Here is a 20545-nt window from a genome sequence, read left to right on the forward strand (position 1 = left end):
GCAGTAAATACCCACTCCTGAATGCTGATCAACAAGCGAGAAGGGAGGGGATTCAATTGTTTTGCAATCCCAGGAAAGTTTAAATCTTTCATTACATGCAGCATTTATGCAGTGGCCTGTGGGCTTCAAGTTGCACCCACGGTTCTACCAATAGGCAGTCCCTCCTTTTTTTAACTCCTACATTTTAACATCCCCAATCAAACTCCTGCTGGAAATGGATTGGACTGGTCCCATTCTGATATTTGTCCTGTTTGCCTTGATTTTTATGTTTATTATGAAAATTGGGCATGTCCCAAATGGCAGCATGAATAAGGACTTCCCCCCTGGACCATGGCCCATGCCCATCATTGGAAATCTACACATCATGGATCTGAAGAGACCTTACCGTACTCTTCATAAGGTAAATCTTCTTGCTTTTTCTTTTACCACAACACTGCGCTAGGGACAGAGGGTAAGACATTTAATAGGGGTCTAAGGGAAATCTTATTTCTCTGTGGAAATCGATCTATTCTACCTTTGGACACTACCTTTGTTTTAGTCCTAATATTAGGGGCTTGTCTGAAGTGGTGTATGCCACACTTGAGATGGCCACTGAACTCACTGCAACTCTTCAAACACACAATTGAGGTAGTGAAGGTACAGTAGTAATGCCCTTGCCACTGGTCTCAAGCAGCCCAGAGACAACCATTGCAAGAGCAGTGGTTGAGTGGGGGGACAGGTGTCACCATCTCAGTTGCAGGCTTGGTGGATGATCGCTGGGAGAAGGTGGGCAGGGCTCGTGTTTCAGTACCAGTACTAGGAGATCCTGGTATCTAATTTTGCGTCCACACTGCCAATATATAGTGCGGAGAACCCATTCACATGCTCCATGGGCATTTTGTAGTTCCTCCAAAGCCTTTGAGACACCTCAAAGTGCATGTGCACACTCGTCTGGATGTGCCCCTTGTGTACAGTTAGTTCACATGTTCCGCTGTTGCCAGCTCTGAAGAAGTTCATGTTCTCTCCACTTAGCTCCACACGCTGACTATTTTACAGCTGTTTATAACCCCACGTTCCTGTCTTAACTTTCATTATCTTTTTTCTGAATGGACGTTCGAGCCTCTTTTGCCTGTTTTCTTTTTCCTTCTACAATATTTTCCTTCACCGCCGTTAACACTGACTGGGGATTTTTGAACATCCTTAGGTAGTGTGTATCCCCCAACACACAGTGCAGCACTTGCTGCCACCAAGTAGGTGCCAGCTGCACCTCTAACCTCTCCATAGCCTTCCCGAACACATCCCTGTTTCACTGGTCTCTCCTTTCAGACTGGGGCTTTAGACAGAAGACCTTTCCCAGTGCACTCTGATTACTTCTGCAAGCCTAAATTTAGTTCAGTATCTATAGCAGCACTGGCACTCTCAGGGACTCACGTCCCATATCTCATCACATTTACAGAGCACAGTAGAGTTTATATAGAACACAACCCCTGCAAAATGTATGTATCCTAAAAAAAAATAAATAGAAAGGTACAGCCATGTCTGTCTAACCAGGCAAGATTATACTTCCACTTTTTCAAAATTAACCAGACCATATTATATCTCCTGCCTTCACTAGATTATTTTGGCCCAATGTGCTTATTTAGTTAAAAATTCAGTCCCATACCTACCATGTAGATAAGTATATGGTGAAACCTTCTACTCAAATTCCATACAAACATTTAAAATGACCTGAGAACAGACTTTTACCAAATACTGGTTGCAGCTATTCCAGCATAAGTCAGAAGTAACTGCACCAATGCTAGAAAAATTATTCTGGATTTTATATCATTGTAACTAGTTCTGTGCTATGGCATATATTGCATATTCAGCTTGATTCATTGAACAATAACTGTACATCTGCTACTGTTGAATAATTATTTTGTGTTTGTTTGTGCAACTCCTTTCCGAGATGAAGTGCAAACAGTGAAACGGACTTATCTATCAGGACAGTCAGACACACTGGCATTCAAGTATGCAAAAATGTCTCATGTACAAATATGTCAAATTCAAGTTTAGCCAAATCAGGCCTGTGAAATCTGGTTTGTATGTAGATATATGGGGAACATGCAATTGCAATATGTTCAATCCTAAAGTAAAGCTCTGAAAAGTAAGCTTCTTGCCTCTTTTAAATGGTAAAGGTATTGAAGGCTATTTCATCTGAATAGCCGAGGTGAACAGAACAAAAGAAATAGTAACCTGGGGTGTGTGTAGATGAAATGGGGGCTTACTTCACCAAAATTGAAGCAGTGGGTTTTTTAAAACACCACTTCGTGTTAGAGCGAGGTAAACCCCCATGTCATGTACACCCATGTCTTACCTGCCTCTCTGGCAGTGAGGAGGGCAGGGTGAGCTGCTGGCAGGTTAAGTGGTCCTTGGGCTGCAGGAAGGCAGGGGGCCTGGTGCTTTCCTCCATAGCAGCAGTGTCCCCTCCCCCAGGTGGCACCCACCTGCAGGCACCCGTCTAGTGCAGTCCTGGGGGGCACCGCAGCTGCGGAGGGAAGGACCAGGTGCTCACACAGCTCATGGAAGCAGGCAGGATCGCTCCAGGGGAGGAAGAAAAAAAATCAGGCTTGCCTGATCTTTTTGGTTTTTGTCTGTGGAGCCTGCCTTCCCAGGCTTCAGCCAGGCTGCCTGCATGGGCTGTCTGCACAGCCCCTGAGCCGCATGGAGCCTGGTGCTTCACTCCATGGTTGTAGGGCAGCAAATGAAAACTCCTTGGGGGTGTTTTAGTTTGCTGGGCCCCAAAGTTATTTAAGGCAAATTATGCTGTCAAATGTGCTACAGTGACTGAAATTAATGCACAATACACCGCCGACTCATGCAAACACCAATGCCATTAAAGTGTTGCAAAACCATATAACCTGCTTTAAGTTGTCACACATGCCCCTCATTTCGTCTACTCATACCCCTGAGAAGCAGGGTTGGGACTTCAAACACAAAACCAGGATAACTTGGATGTAGGGCTAATGGCATAGGGTTCACCAGGGAAGAGCCTGCAGCTGACTTGGACACAGAAATGCTGCCCCATACACAAATTGAGCAGAGAAATGAATGGGGAGTGCTGCTATGCTCCAGTACATACGATGTGTATGGCTGTGAACTAATCCAACCAGTGTCCCTTAGAGCAACCTCAAGACTGCTCTAAGTTGTGTCATGTGTCCCATAGGTTGAACTCCACCCCAGCAAGCAACAACTGGTTCCTTTTCCCTCATCCATACCCATCCAAGCTGCTCCCAGTTGATATCAACTAATGTTCAATTTTTATTCTACTGAACTGTTCTGGTTGACTGGGATTATAAATTATAACAGGAACTATGTTAATACATCATATAGCCCAATGGAACCCCAGGAAAGAGTATGCTGCTTAGACATAGTTAGCTTGATAACTGACCTGGTACCATCCAGGTAATCCTTGATAATTGACCTGGTACCATCCAGACTATTAGTGTAGGTTCTTTTTCTCCACACTTAGGAAACAATAAAATTTTCCCTAATGTATACTCAAGTCAGAATAACAGGATTGAACCATCTCTGAATTACATTCATCTTCCTATACTTTTAATTTTGTTCCTGTTTAAGCTGTCAAAAACCTATGGCCCAGTCTTCAGCATCCAGATGGGCTTGGAGAAAATGGTGGTGCTATCAGGCTACAAGACAGTGAAGGAAGCTCTCATGAACCAGGCAGATGCTTTTGCAGAGAGAGCTGAAGTCCCGATATTTGAAGAACTAATGGGAGGATATGGTGACTTAGTTTTCTTCTTACTAATGAATTTACCTGACTCAAGGAAGCAGAAAAGTTTCCTGTTTGAAGCAGTGGGTATTTTGGATGGTAGTGCATTTATTCAGTCCAATATCCTTGTAAACTAGTATAAACTGGGAGTAAGTTCAATGAAGACAAGGGGCTTATTCAAGGGTGAAACTGGTGTAAGTGATGGTGGGGATAAGGAAAGTAACTAATGTCACTTGGAGTCTCAACTTTACATTTGACCCAGCCTTAGTTGAAAATTTTATGGACAGTTTTGCTTGGACGGGTGATTGTAAATCTCTGTAATTATTGTTTTGTATATTCTAATGTAAAGAACTTCAGTCAATCTTTTCAGAAAATGTACAGTACTACAAAAATGATTAGCAAATAAAGGTATCAGCAAGAAACTAGTTTGAGTATTTTGACTGCTTGATTTATAAATACTTGGTTAATTTATCATCATAGGACATAGGTTCTCCAAACCTTTCAATGAAAATGCTCATCATAATTTCAAATTCTAATCGAAATAACTGCACTGAAATCCCTAGGAACAGTTTCAAAAAATACTTTCATAACATTCCCCCCCCCCAAATGTTTTCATCATTTCCGTTATTTGTCTGACTTGAAATCTTCCCTTCTCTTCAGGTGTTGCTTTTGCACGTGGTGAAAACTGGAAAGTGATGCGAAGATTTGCACTCTCAACTTTACGAGACTTTGGAATGGGCAAGAGAGCTATTGAGGACCGGATTGTTGAAGCGTGTGAATATCTGACAGAAAGGTTTGAATCCTATAAAGGTGGGAAGGTTTTTAACTTCACAGAACTCTAAAATATCAGTTTATGCCCCGAGAGATGCACAGTCAAACTTCCACCTTGGTAGGAAAGGCCATTGGTTTTGCTGGCATCTTTTTTTAGCAAGTATTTGAAGGAGAAATAATTGGCATTTTATGAAGCAGCAAGAGGTTTTTTAACAGTGATTGCTCTCTCCTTTTCTTGGGCATTATTTCTCTCTCTCTTCCAGCCAGACTTAGATCATTGGATGTTTGTGACCACAGTCCTTCTCCATGCTCCATTCCCCTGCCTGCAGGGACACACACGAGCTCCATGCTCCATCCCTAACCTGTGGGATCCAGATCATATCCCAGGCCCTCTAATCCAGAAATCTTGAATGGGAGTGTGACATTGATGGGGAAAAAAATGTCCCTTCAGCTGCAATTCTTCTGTTAGTAAGAACTTGTCATCAGTTCAGAGTGATTGAAATAGGAAGTAGATACCAATGAAACAAGCACCTTTGTTCATGGGTAGATCTCGGATTCTGAAAATGCGGAGGTGGGGGGAGATGGGTGTATCTTCATATATAACACAACATATTTTTTCTCCATTTACAAAGAAATTAAAGTTTTACTAATATATTACTCAGTTTCAGATTGAAGAAAACATATAACTTTATTGGAATATGCATTAATTTCTTATATTATATATTAAGAATACAATGAACTCATCAAAAAATAATCAAAGATCATTCATTATGCCTGCAGTGATTATAATTTAATGGGCATTTCTTATTCAGTTTCGTAAAACAAAATCTAGCCTTCCTAGGTCCTTGACAGTGCATTTATCCAAAACTTCACTGAAAGTTATTTTCTTACCTGAGTTAATGTTCACCTGAGTTAATATTCTTAGCGACATCTAGCGACCTTCGGAGTGAGAAATCTAAAGTGGTTCATGTCCACAAGCGGCATGTGTACAAGTTATGGTGTACACCACTATACTCAGTCTGTCCAGCCATGTAGTCATGCCGCTGTCCATATGTACTGGGCTGTGCTAACACAATAGAAAAGCTCTGGGTGTGAAAGTGTTAAAAATACAAATAATGTCTACTTAGATGACGAGGGACAACTGGACTGTCACCTTAACTGCATTTGGCCAAATGATACGTGTGAATAGGGGGCACAGTATACAGCTCTCCTCAGCCTCACCCATTCTTACTTCTGACAACTTTTTTACCATGGCTGTAAATTATGGCAATCTGATGTTATACTATTACAGACCATTTTGTGGTGGATTTGGCTTGATTTGATGATCTCTTTAGAGGTGTATGCTCTTATGGTTGAATTTAGAATCCCCTCCACCATCTCGGGGCCAGTTCTTATTCCATCCATTAGACATCTAGGTGGTGCTTAGGCAATTTCATGGGCAAGTCCAATCCTATTCCACCCTTCCAATTTTTTTAAAAAACTGTTAATTCACTAGATGGGTGAATCCTCCCCCTCTTCACTACTGTTTGTGGATATGCTTAAGGTTAAAATGAAGAGGTGTTGCAAAAGTAAATGAGTAGAGGGATTCTCAGGGACTTGAGCAGGGGAGAAGAAGGTTTCTCTCTCTGTCTTCAATAGCATCAACTGTCCTAAATAGTTCAATTGTAAACCAACCTGAAGCACTGTGGAAGATGTGCTTAAGCTGTTAGCATCTCTTACCTGCTCAGTATCGATTTGGGGACATAAAGGAAGATGGACCATGGACCCTCACTTCCCAGCAGGGAGGCCAGAGAAAAACTATGAGTCCTGAAAGTGAATCTATGGATCAAAGAAACAGACAGTTCCAGGAACCTAGCCAGGCACTAGGAAGCTTACAAACACCTAGTCTGAGCATAGCAGCCTGGTGAATAGCCAACACATGGCAGCTTAACCATAACTATACTGGCACTGAAGGCTGTGGGTGACAATCCAGACCCCAAGGGCTGAGTTCCTGGCTGCACCAAGACCTCATCTGTGACTTTGGGCAAGGGGTATTTCTTCTGAGGTGTTCATATGATGCCTACAACAATGGTGTCCCAATCATGTTTGGGGCCTCTATGAACTACTTTCATAATAATAACAATTTACTATTAATTATAATGTTTGCATAATCTCTTCTTCCGTTTGAATGTTTTCTTTTTTTTCCAGGAAAGCCCTTTGAGACCATCACAATCGTGAATGGGGCAGTTGCTAATATCATTGTATCAATACTAATCGGAGAGAGGTTTGACTATGAAGACCCCCAATTCATAAGACTCATAACTTTGATAAATGAAAATGTCAGGCTTCTTGGGAGTCCCTCAATTGCGGTACTATTGGTCATTTTAATGTTGCTTTTCAAATACACGCATATAACTGCACTATGGAACATAAAGAAATCATGTCAACTAATCAGAAAAAGTGCCACTAATGAGAGGATGATACATAGACCTATCTAGAAATCTGCCCCTGCAGAGACCATCATAGAAGCTGGATATCCACCAAGTATTACAGATTTATTCTAACAAATTCCCAGTGAGCTACTATTTTCCTCATTAAAAATAGGAAAAGATGAGACACAAAGATGAATGGCCAAACCTAGACTGGCCCCTGAGGCATCTCTGATTTAGGCATCACAGCTCTAAAAAAATAAGGCACCTGACCTCAGAATTGTGATTCCTGAGAAAGACAGTTTGACACCTACCTTTCTTACACAGTAAATGGAGATAACTTGGGCAGCGCTAGACCGTGGAAGCAGCACGATGTGACAAATGTTCCTGCTGTACCCTCACCCACCCTACCACAGCTCACCCACTCCCGTTGGGACACTTCAAACCCCAAAACATGCCACTGTGGCTACTCCAAGGGGTCCCTCTGCAGCCTCCTTTAAGACCCTGGTACCCAATATAATTAAAAGCAGATATTGGGGATGACTCCAGAGCAGCATCACAAGTATACTGGGTACATGGGTCTGCTTGAACTTCTGGAGCTTAGTTATCGAATTCAGGGCTGGACAATAGGCATTTCATTTCTGTCCATGGAGAATCCAGAGTGGTGAGTCCCTTCCGGGTGGCTGTACCTAACTGAAAGCATATCAGGGTGCTGGCACTGCTGCCTACCTTATCCATAATGTTATAGTGAGTAGTAGAGCACTAATCCAGGAAAAAAGATACCTGGATTCCAAGTTCTTCTCAGCCTGAGGAAAATCAAACCTTCCTACCCTACTTTTGAAGAATGTGCCTTAACCCCAAGCTATACCCGGAGAGAGGGTGTGGGCTGGGGGTATGTGGGGAGCGGGAGATGGGCACCTTTCCTATTGACACTGAACCCCCACTTAATGGATACTGTGTTGTTTGTGGAGCTAGAAGAACAGCAAGGGAGAAAGGGCAGGACTTCACATCCTAGTGAACAAGGTGATCAGCTGTGATCCTGGCATCTTGCGCTTTCTTCCATGATCTGGTTATTAAGGTCTCATTATATACTCACTGACTAAAATACAGGAAAAAATCTGAGGACAAGGGAACAGAACAAAGAATTTTTCCCAGTCATTGGGCTATACGCTCTTTCCTGCTTTCTTCCTCGACAGGAGAATGAACTGATGGGAGTGGCCTAGAGAGGTCACTGGCCACCCCTATCCTACTTTATGGGCTCCCAACTGTTTAGTTTCATTTTGATCTCCCCCATCCTCGCAAAGCACAGGTTGATGGAGGAGATAATATTGTTTAAGCTAACAATCATCTCATATCAAATGCTCTTATCTGAGAAACTGTATAGGAGTTGCTTCTTTGCTTCTGCTTGTTCACTGAAACTGAATTCAGTGTCTGAAATGAACTTGTCAGAATCAGAGGGCGCACATACATTTTACCCTGTGTCACTGTAATGATATGCTACGTCACCATATGATGTGACGTGAGTCTACATGTGAGTCTACATGTGATCAGGAGCTACTTCGCCATAGTGGTGTTCTCCTCCATTTTAAAGCGCCGTTACAGTAAAGTAGGGGCAAAAATTAACCATGTGCCATGTGTACAACATAATATCAGTGGTTACTGTGCCATGCTTAAGTACTTGCAAAAGGAAGTACTAAAGCATGGTGCAGTAACAACGTCACCGTAGGGCAACTTGTAGATATGCCCAGACTGCCGAGAGTAGGCCTAGAATTATTGCTTCTCCTCTATGGCTCCCTTACATAAAAAAAAGTCACTGTATAAGTGAGGGCTTTTGAACTGCTCACATCCCACCTCCACTCCAAACACATTTGAGCTTCTCACACCCCTGTTAGCCAGTCTGGAAACCAGGCATAACAACATTTATTTGCTTTTCTGAATTACTTTCAGACCATTGGCAAATCCACTAGGAGGGTTAAGTGTTTTCTCTACTTACACCTATGTTCTGCCATCTCTTTTATTTTTAGATCTATAATATATGCCCAGCACTTGGATTCCTACTGAAGGCTTACAGGACTATTATTCAAAACAGAGATGAGTTTTATGCTTTTGCACAGGTTACTTTCATGAAACACCTCAAAAAACTGGACAAAAATGATCAACGAAGTCTTATTGATGTATTCCTCATAAAACAGCAGGAGGTAAATCAGTCTTCAGAGCTTCTTCATACTTGTGCATTGCCTTCTCCTGTCTTGAAACTGAAAGCTTATTGCATAGAACTTTAGCTTTGGCAAAGTACCTACCTACCAAACTAGCTGCATTACATAAATAGGGGTGCTGATAGACATTACGATTCACATGTGCTAACTCTGTGGCCTGTTATGTGGTATTAAGGATAATACTTTCTCTGAGCTGCACAGATCTGATCTGCTGTAGAGGGCAGACAAGTTTGCAATCATAGAATCATAGAAAATTAGGGTTGGAAGGGACCTCCACTTGTCCAACCCCCTGCTCAAAGCAGGGCCATCTCCAACTGTACGAGTAGGGCATGGCTAGGAGCTCGCAAGTCTGCCCCGCAGCTGTCTGGCTCTCCAATGGCTTTTGTATGGCTCTTCCATGGCTGCCCACTATCCCAAAGGCCCCCCAGCAATTCTCCCATGGCTTTCCATCTCCCTTGCAGGTTCTTCATGGCTACCTGCTCTGTTATGGCTCTCCCTCAGCTGCTCATCTCAGCCACAGGTCCACCACGATTATCCATCTCACTCAAGGTCCCCTGCCACTGCCCGGCTCCCCAGCTCTCTGTCAGGCAGTCAGTCCAGCTGCCTGGCTCCCCAGTTCTCCATCAGCTCTCCAGTTTGGGGGAGCAGAATCTGAGAGAATTGAAGCATGTTTGAGGTAGCATAAACACCATTGAAACAGAGCTGTCAGGTTACAGGGACCAGCCTGCAAAAAGCTGTTGCTTATGCTGCATGATTCCATAAAAGACCATAATTCCTTGATGCAACTCTTTTAATTAAAGGCAGGGATGATGTGTAATCCATACCACTTTGATCATTAAACGTGACAAATCTCATCCCAATCCTACAAGAAGATCAGCATGGCTCTGTTGATTTCAGTGGCATAAGGCCTGACACATACAGATCTCATGGATTCAAGCCCAGATCTCTCTTGTTGCTAGTAGAGTGTTTCTGGGTTAATTTCAGTTTCCAGAAATGTGTTCATTCATTCTATAATGTGAACCTCGCTCTTCTAAAAGCTATGCTTAAAGGATGAATCTAGAGAGATTCCAAATTTCAACTATTTTTGTCAGTTATGATCAATTAGAAATGGTCATCTGATTAATTTTTTTCTCCTCCCATTGCTAGTATCAATTGGTATTACCATAACCATCACAAACAGTAGCTAATTGGGTGCTAGGAGCTTACTTCACTAGGTTTTGTTAGAGGGGGGAAAAAACAGAAAAAAAACAACATTAAATTTCCTCAAGTTCAAAATCTAAGTAAGTAGCAAGGGAGAGCCAAGACGTGCAAACACATGGAGAAGCAAAAGAAAATAATGACTGAACATTGTTCAGGAGAAGCAACCATTGGCCATCCAATCTTCAAATTAGCAAAAAAATGTGTCATTTTTTTGCTATTGTATATCTTTACACAACATTTTGACCACACAAATTACTTTGCCAAGAATTTTCTGATGACTGGTTCAACCTTGCAAAGTCTTTCAATAATTGTGCTATTAAAGCCACAAATTTATCTGGCAGAGAATGTTTACATTGTTAACATGAAGCAGTTTGTGACTGCGGATGGAGAAACAGCCTAAACTTAATCTAACTTGGCCTTAATTATTTAGTAAATATTTATACGTTTGTTAAGCTGCAACTTTCAACTGGAGATCATTTAGTTCAATTTTATTTTTTTCAGGAGAAAAATGTCACGAAGGAATATTTTCATAATGACAGTTTAAAAAATCTTGTGTTCAATTTGTTTGTTGCTGGCATGGAGACCACTTCCACCACGCTACGTTGGGGCCTCTTCCTAATGATGAAGTACCCCAAAATTCAACGTAAGTGATTATATAACAGTCATGATAGTGGCTGATAGCTGCCATCAGGTATTGAACTGGGACCTTCAGACCTAAAGCCACCTCTACAGTTTGAACAGATCTGTGAGTCAGGCACAGACAGGGATGTGTAGTATCACTTCATGCAGGGCATCTGTGTTATATTCTTCCTTCCCTTCCATCCCCAGTTACTAGGGCTGTGCGAAATTTCAGCAGCTGTTTCATTTTGGAGGTGTTTTGGCCCATGTTGGCACCTGAAACATTGAATCCAAAATGAAACAGAAGGCTCTGAAACATCTCCAAAATGAAAAGAAACCGTCTGAAACATTTCAGAAATGATTCAGTTGTTTCAAGGGCACCCCCCAGGAATAGTCTGGCACAGCCCCCTCTGAAATGAAGCAGTTGCTGAAATTTCGCACAGCCCTAGTAACAAGGGATGAAAGGGAAAGTGCTGGGAGGGTAGGGCCGGGCGGGTGATTGGACCAGGCAGGACAGCCATGAGGGCTTCTTCTGTGGCTCCCCCCACCTGGGGAAGAGCAGGCACAGTGGAAGAAGCCATGGGATAACCTGCAGCCGACCAGCTGTGCCTGCCTCTCCCTAGCCACAAGTGCTCAAACAGACGTGCCAGTGGTTCTGCTATGACACTGGCCTTCAGTACTCTCAGATGTAGCTCATCCGGGCCTGCTGACTTGAACACATCCAGTCCATCCAAGTGACTCTGCACCAAGTTAGCATCTACAGTTGGTAGGCTGGTGTCCTTCTGATGCTCATCTAAGAACCCATTTGGAGACTTATCTTGAGCCCTGTTCAGGAACACTGAATCAAAAAACTAATTGAATATCTCAGCCTTGTCCCCCCTGTCACTAATTGTTCCTTCTTGTTCAGTAGGGGTCCTTATTATTAGTGACATTATTAGTTGGCACTGTATTGAGTGGGTTTAATGAGTGAAAATAAAGTGGATTGTTTGTGTGCTTTTAGAAGCTCTCCATTCTGTTTGGGTACTCCCAAGCAAATGTCATAATGCCTAAAATTGCCAGCATGCCATTCTTTCTGGAAAGCAAGAAGCACCTGAGCATTTTTCATATAGCTTTAAAAAACCTTGAATGCTGGTTTCCTTTTCATCATTTATGGTTTTTAACAGAAAAAGTCCATGATGAGATAGACAGAGTTGTAGGATCAAACCCACCACGTATCGAACACCGAGCTAAAATGCCCTACACAGATGCAGTTATCCATGAAATTCAGAGGTTTGCAAATATTTCACCATTGAACTTGCCTCATGCAACTACCATGGATGTCACTTTCAAAGGCTACTTCATTCCAAAGGTGAGCATGAGGGTGCTAAAATGAAAGAGCTGCCTGCTGCCTAGCCAACACATTTGTCACTCTCCTGTCCCAGCCAGACCCTCCATCACCTGCCAACACCACCTGGATCCCAGGGCTGATCCTGGACCCCTGTACTCTCTGCCACATTGAGGCTGATTTGCCCTGTCTCCAAGTGTTGTGGTCCTGGGTGCACATGTAGATGCTGTGCCTGGCAGAAGGTGACTCAAGATCATGTGTAGATGCACCCAGGGTTTTCAAGTGTCCTGTTACCCCTTCTGCGTTTAGGCTCCTGCCTTAGTTGGTTGCTATTAAATTAGAATTAATCAGAAATGATATGGTAGTATTTGCAACAGTGCTAATATCAAGATTCATTGCTATACTTGTCAATGCCTATTACCATAGTGGTCAAAGTGGAGAATATAGAAATGGATGGGAACTTGGGCAATGGTGACCATGAGATGATTGAGTTCAGTGTCCTGAGGAAAGAAAGAAAGGAGAGCATCAGAATAAGGACCCTGGACTTTAGAAAAGCAGACTTAAACTCACTCAGGGAACTGATGGGCAGGATCCCCTGGGAGGCCAGTATGAGGGGGAGAGGAGTCCAGGAGAGCTGGTAGTATTTTAAAGAAACCTTACTGAGGGCACAGGAATGAACTATCCCAATCCACAGGCAGACTAGCAAGTATGGCAGAAGACCAGCTTAGTTTATCAGAGAACCTTTCAATGAGTAAAAATGCAAAAGGGAACCTTACAAGAAGTGGATACTTGGACAAATGACATGGGAGGAGTATAAGAGTACTTCTTGGGCATGCAAGGATGAAATCAGACATACTGAAGTGCAGTTGGAGTTGCAGCTAACAAGGGACATGAAGGGTAACAAGAAGGCTTTCTATAAGTATGTCACCAACAAGAGGAAGATCAGGGAAGTGACAGCAAGCTAGTGACAGACGATGTAGAAAAGGCTGAAGTGCTCAATGCCTTCTTTACCTTAGTCTTCAAAGGGAAGGTCAGCTCCCAGATGACTGCACCTGGCAGCACAGTTTGGGGAGGATGTGAGCAGCCCTCAGTGGTGCAAAAACAGGTTAGGGACTATTTAAGAAAGCTGGGTTTGTACAAGACCTTGGGGCTGGATGGGATGCACCCAAGGGTGCTGAGAGGGTTGGCTGATGTGATTATAGAGCTGCTGGCCATTATCTTTAAAATCTTATGGCAGTTGAGAAAGGTCCCAGTTGACTGAAAAAGGGAAAATATAGTGCCCATTTTTAAGAAAGGGAAGTAGGAGCAATCCATTTTTAAGCATTTGGAAAAGAAGAAGATTGTTAGGAAGAGTCAGCATGGATTCATTGAGAGCAAGCCATGCCTGAATACCCTGTTTGCTTTCTATGATGAGATAACTGACTCTCTGCATGCAGGGAGAGCAATAGACATGATATACCTTGTATCACGGGTAGGTGCTATAATGCCTGGGCCCTCTCCAGCCTGGCATCTTCCAAGTGAATTACATTAGGATAGGAAGGGGTCAACACTATCCCCCATCCACTCTCTGGTGTTATTTTTTTCTCACCTGCCATGACTCTGATCTTATTCTAGTTAGGGAGCTTGTTCCGCTGAGTGATAAGTCTGGGCCTTTTGGAGGAATTTATTCATGGGCCTCCACCTCCCCTACACTCCACCCTTACCACTTCCCCAATGTTGATTTGACTTCTTCTTTAGGGAACTGGCCCCCAGCTGCCAATTTCAAGGCCTCTCCTTGACTGATTCTTCTTCATGGATCAGGCCCTACAAATTGATTCCCTGACAGTCAAATCAGCAGAGCAGGCCTATTCTACACCATTGTCCACCCAAAGCTTGCTTTACTTTAATTAATTTACTAACCATCTTCCATGATTAAGGCAACTTAAGTCAGTTTGCCTAACTCATGGATCGTGTCACTGAGTGTCCCTTCCCACATTCAGTAATTCCTTATGCCTTTCATACGGTACATTTATTGCAGTTCCTTTCTCCCTTCAGGGTTAAACCCTCCTCAATTTGTTTCTTAGCAGTCACAAACAGACACAAATTCACTCAGCATACATGTTTGTCATAGGGCACTAAGGTGTGCCTGCTCCTTTAAAGGCAGAAACTGCCTAGAGAGAGGGCCCTAGGAGCCAAGCAGAAACCCCACAGGTGCAGGTTGCTGTGGCAGTAGGCTAATGAGGGAATTAGCCTACACCTGTACCCAGTCAGCTGGCTGGAAGAAGGCAGGGCCCTGGGCACATATGAAATGCAGGGCTGGTTCTGGAAGTTCTGGTTCTGGTCAGTTCTCTGGCAGCTGCTGGTAAGACTAACAGGCTCTAGGAGCTCCTAAAGTGCCTGGGGCTAGGAGGCACACATTGCTGAAGGAGAAATTGGCCCTCTTAGAGGTGCAGAGTGTGGCCTCCAGTGTCATTGGCATTATTATTGTTAGGTTATAGCCCAGGGGCTCATATTTTTGTTGTTGTTTAATCCGATGGGCTGGACTGAGGCTATTGGGGGGAAGGCGGCCTCATTGTGGCACACTACCGTGCAGAGCCCCAGCACCAGAGGGCGCAGCAACAGGGGATGAGAAGACCCCAGCACCAGAGGTCACAGCTACTGAGGCTAAGGGCCCAGTGACAAGAAGAGGCCAAACTAAACTGAGGCCTCATCACTAGAGACGATGTCTAAATACCATCTGTGAGGCATGGGTCATGATAAAGGGGTGGTTTTGGAGCCACGCATCTAGCCCATAAGTCTTGGGGTGTCTCACGAGGCACCTGCTTACAATGGGAACCAGCAAAGGGTTTGAAAACCCTCAGGGTTTAGTAGGGTCCATCAGGACCGTGACTACGTAGCCACTTGAGGGCAGCCTCCCTACCTACTATCTACTTTCTTAACCAACAAAGCATGGCAGGCAAGACTAAAAGGTGCCCACAGCGCGAAGCTGGCATGGTCACAGGGCCCTAGGGGCATCACAGCCATCTCTAGGGACCCCACCCTGTGACAGTGTACTTCTTTGGGATCAATTTCCCCCCCCCCTCTTTATTTATATTAACAGTCCCAAAACAACCAGAAATCAGTTAAAGCAACATGCATTTCTTCAGGGTCACTTCCCTCTCTCTCGCTCTCCCACTTCCTCCCTTTGTAAATTCTTATTTTAATGGTTCCTAAACAACCAAAAACTCAATGAAATCAAAAGCAACTGCCAGTGGTGGGCTCTAGTGCCCCACCCCCAGTTCCCTGAAGGGTCAGATTCCTATGCCACAGACTTCCATATCCTCAGGCACCTACTTCAGTGTGGTGCCTCAACCTTCTCCAGGCACGCTGCACAGCCATCTGGCATCGGTCTCCAGTTAGTTAGTGGCCCTCTGACCACCCATGCATTTTGTCATGCACCCTTTTGGCACTGTTGGCTGCAAGCTGGTGCCAGCAGGAGAGTCCTCCAGCATCTCTTCTACCAGAATGCTGTGGTCTCTCCCTGGCAACCCCTCTCTGGGGCTGGAAGTACTCTTCCGTGCTCCCAGCAGCTAATCTCGATGGACTACTCACTGTGGAGCATGGCACAGTGCTCCCAGCTCCGCCTGCACTCCTTCTCCCACCTGAGGTAAGTGAAGGTCGATTATCACCCCTGAGGTTTCCTTCATCCCCAGGGCCTTTCCTCTTACATATTGACTTTAGCCAGGCTCTTGATATAGTCTCCCACAATATTCTTGCAAGCAAGCTAAGGAAGTACAGGTTGGATAAATGAACCATTTGAAGATGACACCAAGCTGGGGGGTGTAGTAGGTACACTGGAGGGTAGGGCTAGGATTCAGAAAGATCTTGACAAATTGGAGGATTGGATCAAAAAATCTCATGAGGTTCAATAAAGATAAGTGCAAAGTCCTCCCCTTAGGATGGAACAATCTCATGCATCAGTCCATGCTGGGGGTCACTTGGCTAAGAAGTGGCTCTGCAGAAAAGGACTTGGGAGTTACAGTGGTCAATAAACTGAATATGAGCCAACAGTGTGCCCTTGTTGCCAAGAAGGCTAACGGCATACTCAGCTGCATTAGTAGGAGGATTGCCAGCAGATCGGAGGGAAGTGATTCTTCCTCTCTATTCGGAACTGGTGGGGCCATATGTGGAGTAATGTATCCAGTTTTGTCCTTCTCCCCTGCCTCCCCTACAGAAGGGAGGTGGACAAATTGGAGATAACCCAATGGAAGGCAATGGAAATCAGCAAGGGAAGTTTAGGTCAGATATTAGGAAAAACTTTCTCACTAGGAGGGCAGTAAAACACTGGAGCAGGTTACCCAGAGAGGTGGTAGAATCTCCATCCTTAGAGGTTTTTAAGACCCAGGAAGACCAAGCCTTAGTTGCAATGATGTAGTTGGGACTGGTCCTGCTTTGAGCAGAGGATTGGATCATATGACCTCCTGAAGTCCAACCTGATATTCTCTGATTGTATGATACGGAGGGACCATATTTGTTCCAGCAATAATTCTACAAATGTGATTTTCAGGGAACTTACATCATCCCCTTCCTGGGCTCTGTGCTGAGAGACAAATCTCAGTGGGAGAAGCCAGATGATTTCTATCCTGAGCATTTTCTTGACTCTGAAGGAAAGTTTGTAAAGAAGGAGGCCTTCATGCCATTCTCAGCAGGTACCTGCTATTTTATATTTAACATTGTGTTGGATAGAGAATTACTGATAAGATCTTACAGTTTCAACATCCTATAATTTCAGCTTGTGGTTCTTTTCATTTTAAACCTCCTACCTCCCTATTGTCCCTTATATAGAATTAACATTTGCATTGGATTCAACTTTTTTCCCCATTAATGTATAAATCCACTGTTGTTGAGGGATGTGTGATCTGGACTATTAGTCCCTAGGTGTTGATTTTGGCCATGATAGAGAACAAAAATGATAAAAAAATCAAAAGTATTGAAAGCAGATTTGGACTGTATTTTTAATCTTTCAAAGAAAAATTCCTGAACTGTTATTTGTTCCGCTGTCTTTTCAACAATTAAAGTGATCCCAAATTAAATTCAGATTGAAATGTTTGATTTTAAAAAGATCACCGTTCACTAAGCCATTCAATACAAACAAGAGGCTTCTGGTCCAAAAGCTGCCAATGGAAAAACAAAAGGAAGGGTGTGGCAATGCCACATGGAGGAAAATATCTCCTTATTTCAACAAAATATTTCAGACATTCACACCATTTTGTCATACATTTCTTCCAGAGTAGGGACACATGGATGGTTATTGAAAGAAAACAATAAAAATGCATCTGTGGTTTCAAAGTCAAGCTTTCCTCTGTGAAGGAAATATTTTCTCTCATTTAAATGCTTTTAAAATAATAAAATTAATTTATTTATTTTTAATAACAGATGTCTGGGAAGAAATCTTCCTCTTTGTTCCATCTCCAGAAACAAGGCAGAAAAAGGTGGCCATGTTCTAGATTAATGGGATACCTAAGAAGAGAAGCAAATCTGTTGCACTTGTCCTATCTTACATTTAAAGTGTTGTTCTTTTCCTTGCAGGCCGGAGGATGTGTGCAGGAGAGACTCTTGCCAAAATGGAGCTCTTCCTCTTCTTCACAAGCCTCCTGCAGAGGTTCACATTTCACCCTGCCCCTGGCATTTCCCCTTCAGACCTAGACCTCACCCCTGCAGTTGGGTTTGTTACACCCCCAATGCCCCATAAGGTCTGTGCAGTGCCACGGGCTTAGGATTTACTTTGCCATCCCTTCTTATCTGGGTGTGTCTTCAGGCCTCCCCATGCATCTCTGTGAGTACAGGGACATGCACAGACCTTTGGGTACAATCTGAATGATATTTTCTTGGAGCCCATTCCCTGGCCCCTCCTTTGGCCAATGCACCACTCTACTGATTTCCAGGCATCTTAGTGGGGTCCCACCACTGTAAACAAGTTTATTTCCCATTGTATTCTAAAATGTCATGAATTTCAGTGCATGCCCTTTGAGGAAGATCCAGTGTCCACCTATAGGGCGCTTAGAAGAGCATCATGGATGACTGCAGGAAATGTGGTCTAACGTCCTATGAAGCTTTGGCCTAAAAATACTCCTGACGATGACATTCCTGGAGCCCCCAAAATGCTGATTCTGCAACGTCAGTGGTCACTACATCCTGCATGGATGATTTCCAGCTTGCTAGGAAGGACTTAAGAGGAGTCCGGCTAGAGACAAAGTGATTCCAGCTCTACAAAGTCTCTCCAGTCTTTCTCTACATTGTTAAAAATAGGCTACACTATATGCATTCAAAACACACCCTTTCCCTTATAAACAAAAGGCTTACAGAGAAAAGATGTTTTAGTGTGGGGCTCAAATTGTGAAAACTTGTCCAAATCCTTTTTTTCCTGACTCCAGTTGGAGCACTACATTCCAGGAAACTGCATATACAAAAAAACGGTGGTAAAAAATGCAAATGTACCTCATTTTAATTAAACTGTTTCCTGCCTTATTCAAAAAGATTATTAATTCTACATTCCTGTGCCTTATCATACTTTTAAAAACAATATAATGTTTTTTGATTGAAATTAGTAGTCCTATTTTTAATCACATGATATTACAAAAGTTATGTATCGATTACATCAGTAAATCCTTTGGGTCAGAACAAATAGTGTGACGTGTGCCTAATGTACAGAGAATAAATAGCGGCGGGGAGGGGATAGATGGCTGCTACATGGTTCCCTGCAAGTAGTCTTTGGAATTAAAAAAAAATAAAAAAACTCTACTATAATGAGATCTCTCAGTTTGTGTTGGGAACATATATTATCGTAATATCTGAGTGCTTCTCAGGACTATTCATATATTTATCTCATGTTAACGGTCCTATTTTACAGACAGGAAAGCGAGAAACTGTTACATCCAGATCTTCCTAGTCATTTCACCTCCCTGAATGGAAGACCTCTATCCACACATTAGGACAAAGGGAACTTATTTGGTATGGCAAGACTTTAGAAGTAAGAGAAAGCATTCTTCTTCTCAAGAGAATCACTTTATTGGAATGTTAATGTAAGTTCAGCTGACATTCAGATTGGGCAATGGGAATGCAAAGACATACTTATGTTTGGGAGGATGAATCACTGAACTCTGGTTCACCAAGGTCACTGAGCCCTGGTTGGTTGACTCCTCAGATTCTTCATTCCCCAACCTTCCCAAGCTTACCATGACAGATATACCATTATTGATGATAGGCATCTCTCTACAATTCGAGTCTGTTATTTTAGATTCATATTTCTTTGTTTCAGTAAAACTTTTGGAACTGGACTGAAGAAGCAGCTGATTCATAGATTCAAAGATGCCAGAGTTGGAAGAGACCTCAAAGGATCATTGAATCTGACCCTCTGCCAGTGGCAGGAAAAAGTGCTGGGGTCACGTGACCCTAGCCAGGTGCTTGTCCAGTCTTCTCTTGAAGACTCCCAGGGTAGGGGAGAGCACCACCTCCCTTGGAAGCCCGTTCCAGATTCTGGCGACCCCAACTGTGAAAAAGTTCTTTCTGGTGTCCAACCTAAATCTACTCTCTATCAGTTTGTGGCCATTGTTCCTGGTTACTCCAAGGGGTGCTCTGGTAAACAGAGCATCTCCTACTTCCTGTTGGCCCCATAGTTTGTTGTCATCCACAGATTTGGACAGAGTGCTTTCCAAACCCTCATCCATGTCACTGATGAAGATATTGAACAGCACCGGCCCAAGGACCAAGTCTTGGGGGACCGCACTGCCCACATCTTTCGAGGTCAATACTGACCCATTCACCACCACTCCCTGGATATGATTCTTAAGCCAATTTGCCACCCACATGACTGTGTAATCGTCTATGGCACAGCTGTTCAATTTGTTAAAAAGAATAGGATGGATACTGTGTCAAAGGCCTTCTTAAAGTCCAAGTGGGTGACATCTATATTGATCCCTGTATCTAAGCTTTTAGTGAGCTGGTCATAGAAAGAAACAAGGTTAGTCAAGCAGGATTGGCCTGCTATGAACCCAAGCTGGTTGCCCCTCAGCATTATGTTACACTCTGAATTTATACAAATGTGATCCTTTAGAATTATTTCCAGGGTTTTCCCAAGTATAGAGGTGAGACTAACCAGTCAATAGTTACCCAGATCCTCCTTCCTCCCAATTTTGAAAATTGGGACCACATTGGACCTTTTCCAGTCCTCTGGGACCTCGCCTGAGCATCATGAGTGTTCAAACAGTTGTACCAGTGGCTCTGCTATGACACTGGCTAATTC

The 20545-nt window shown here is 43.4% G+C and overlaps 1 protein-coding gene across 1 annotated transcript; it reads left to right on the forward strand.

Moving 5' to 3' along the window:
- Nucleotides 1-214: 214 nt before the first annotated feature.
- On the forward strand, nucleotides 215-19047 carry LOC102377741 (cytochrome P450 2K6-like). Its single transcript, XM_006025681.3, has 9 exons — nucleotides 215-400; nucleotides 3598-3760; nucleotides 4409-4558; nucleotides 6707-6867; nucleotides 8952-9125; nucleotides 10845-10986; nucleotides 12125-12309; nucleotides 16811-16952; nucleotides 17833-19047. Exons 1-9 carry the CDS (start codon nucleotides 215-217, stop codon nucleotides 18018-18020), a joined length of 1491 nt encoding a protein of 496 aa, XP_006025743.3. The 3' UTR covers nucleotides 18021-19047.
- Nucleotides 19048-20545: the final 1498 nt, after the last annotated feature.

Source organism: Alligator sinensis, unplaced genomic scaffold (assembly GCF_000455745.1).
Source record: "Alligator sinensis unplaced genomic scaffold, ASM45574v1 scaffold293_1, whole genome shotgun sequence".
NCBI classification, from domain to species: Eukaryota; Metazoa; Chordata; order Crocodylia; family Alligatoridae; genus Alligator; species Alligator sinensis.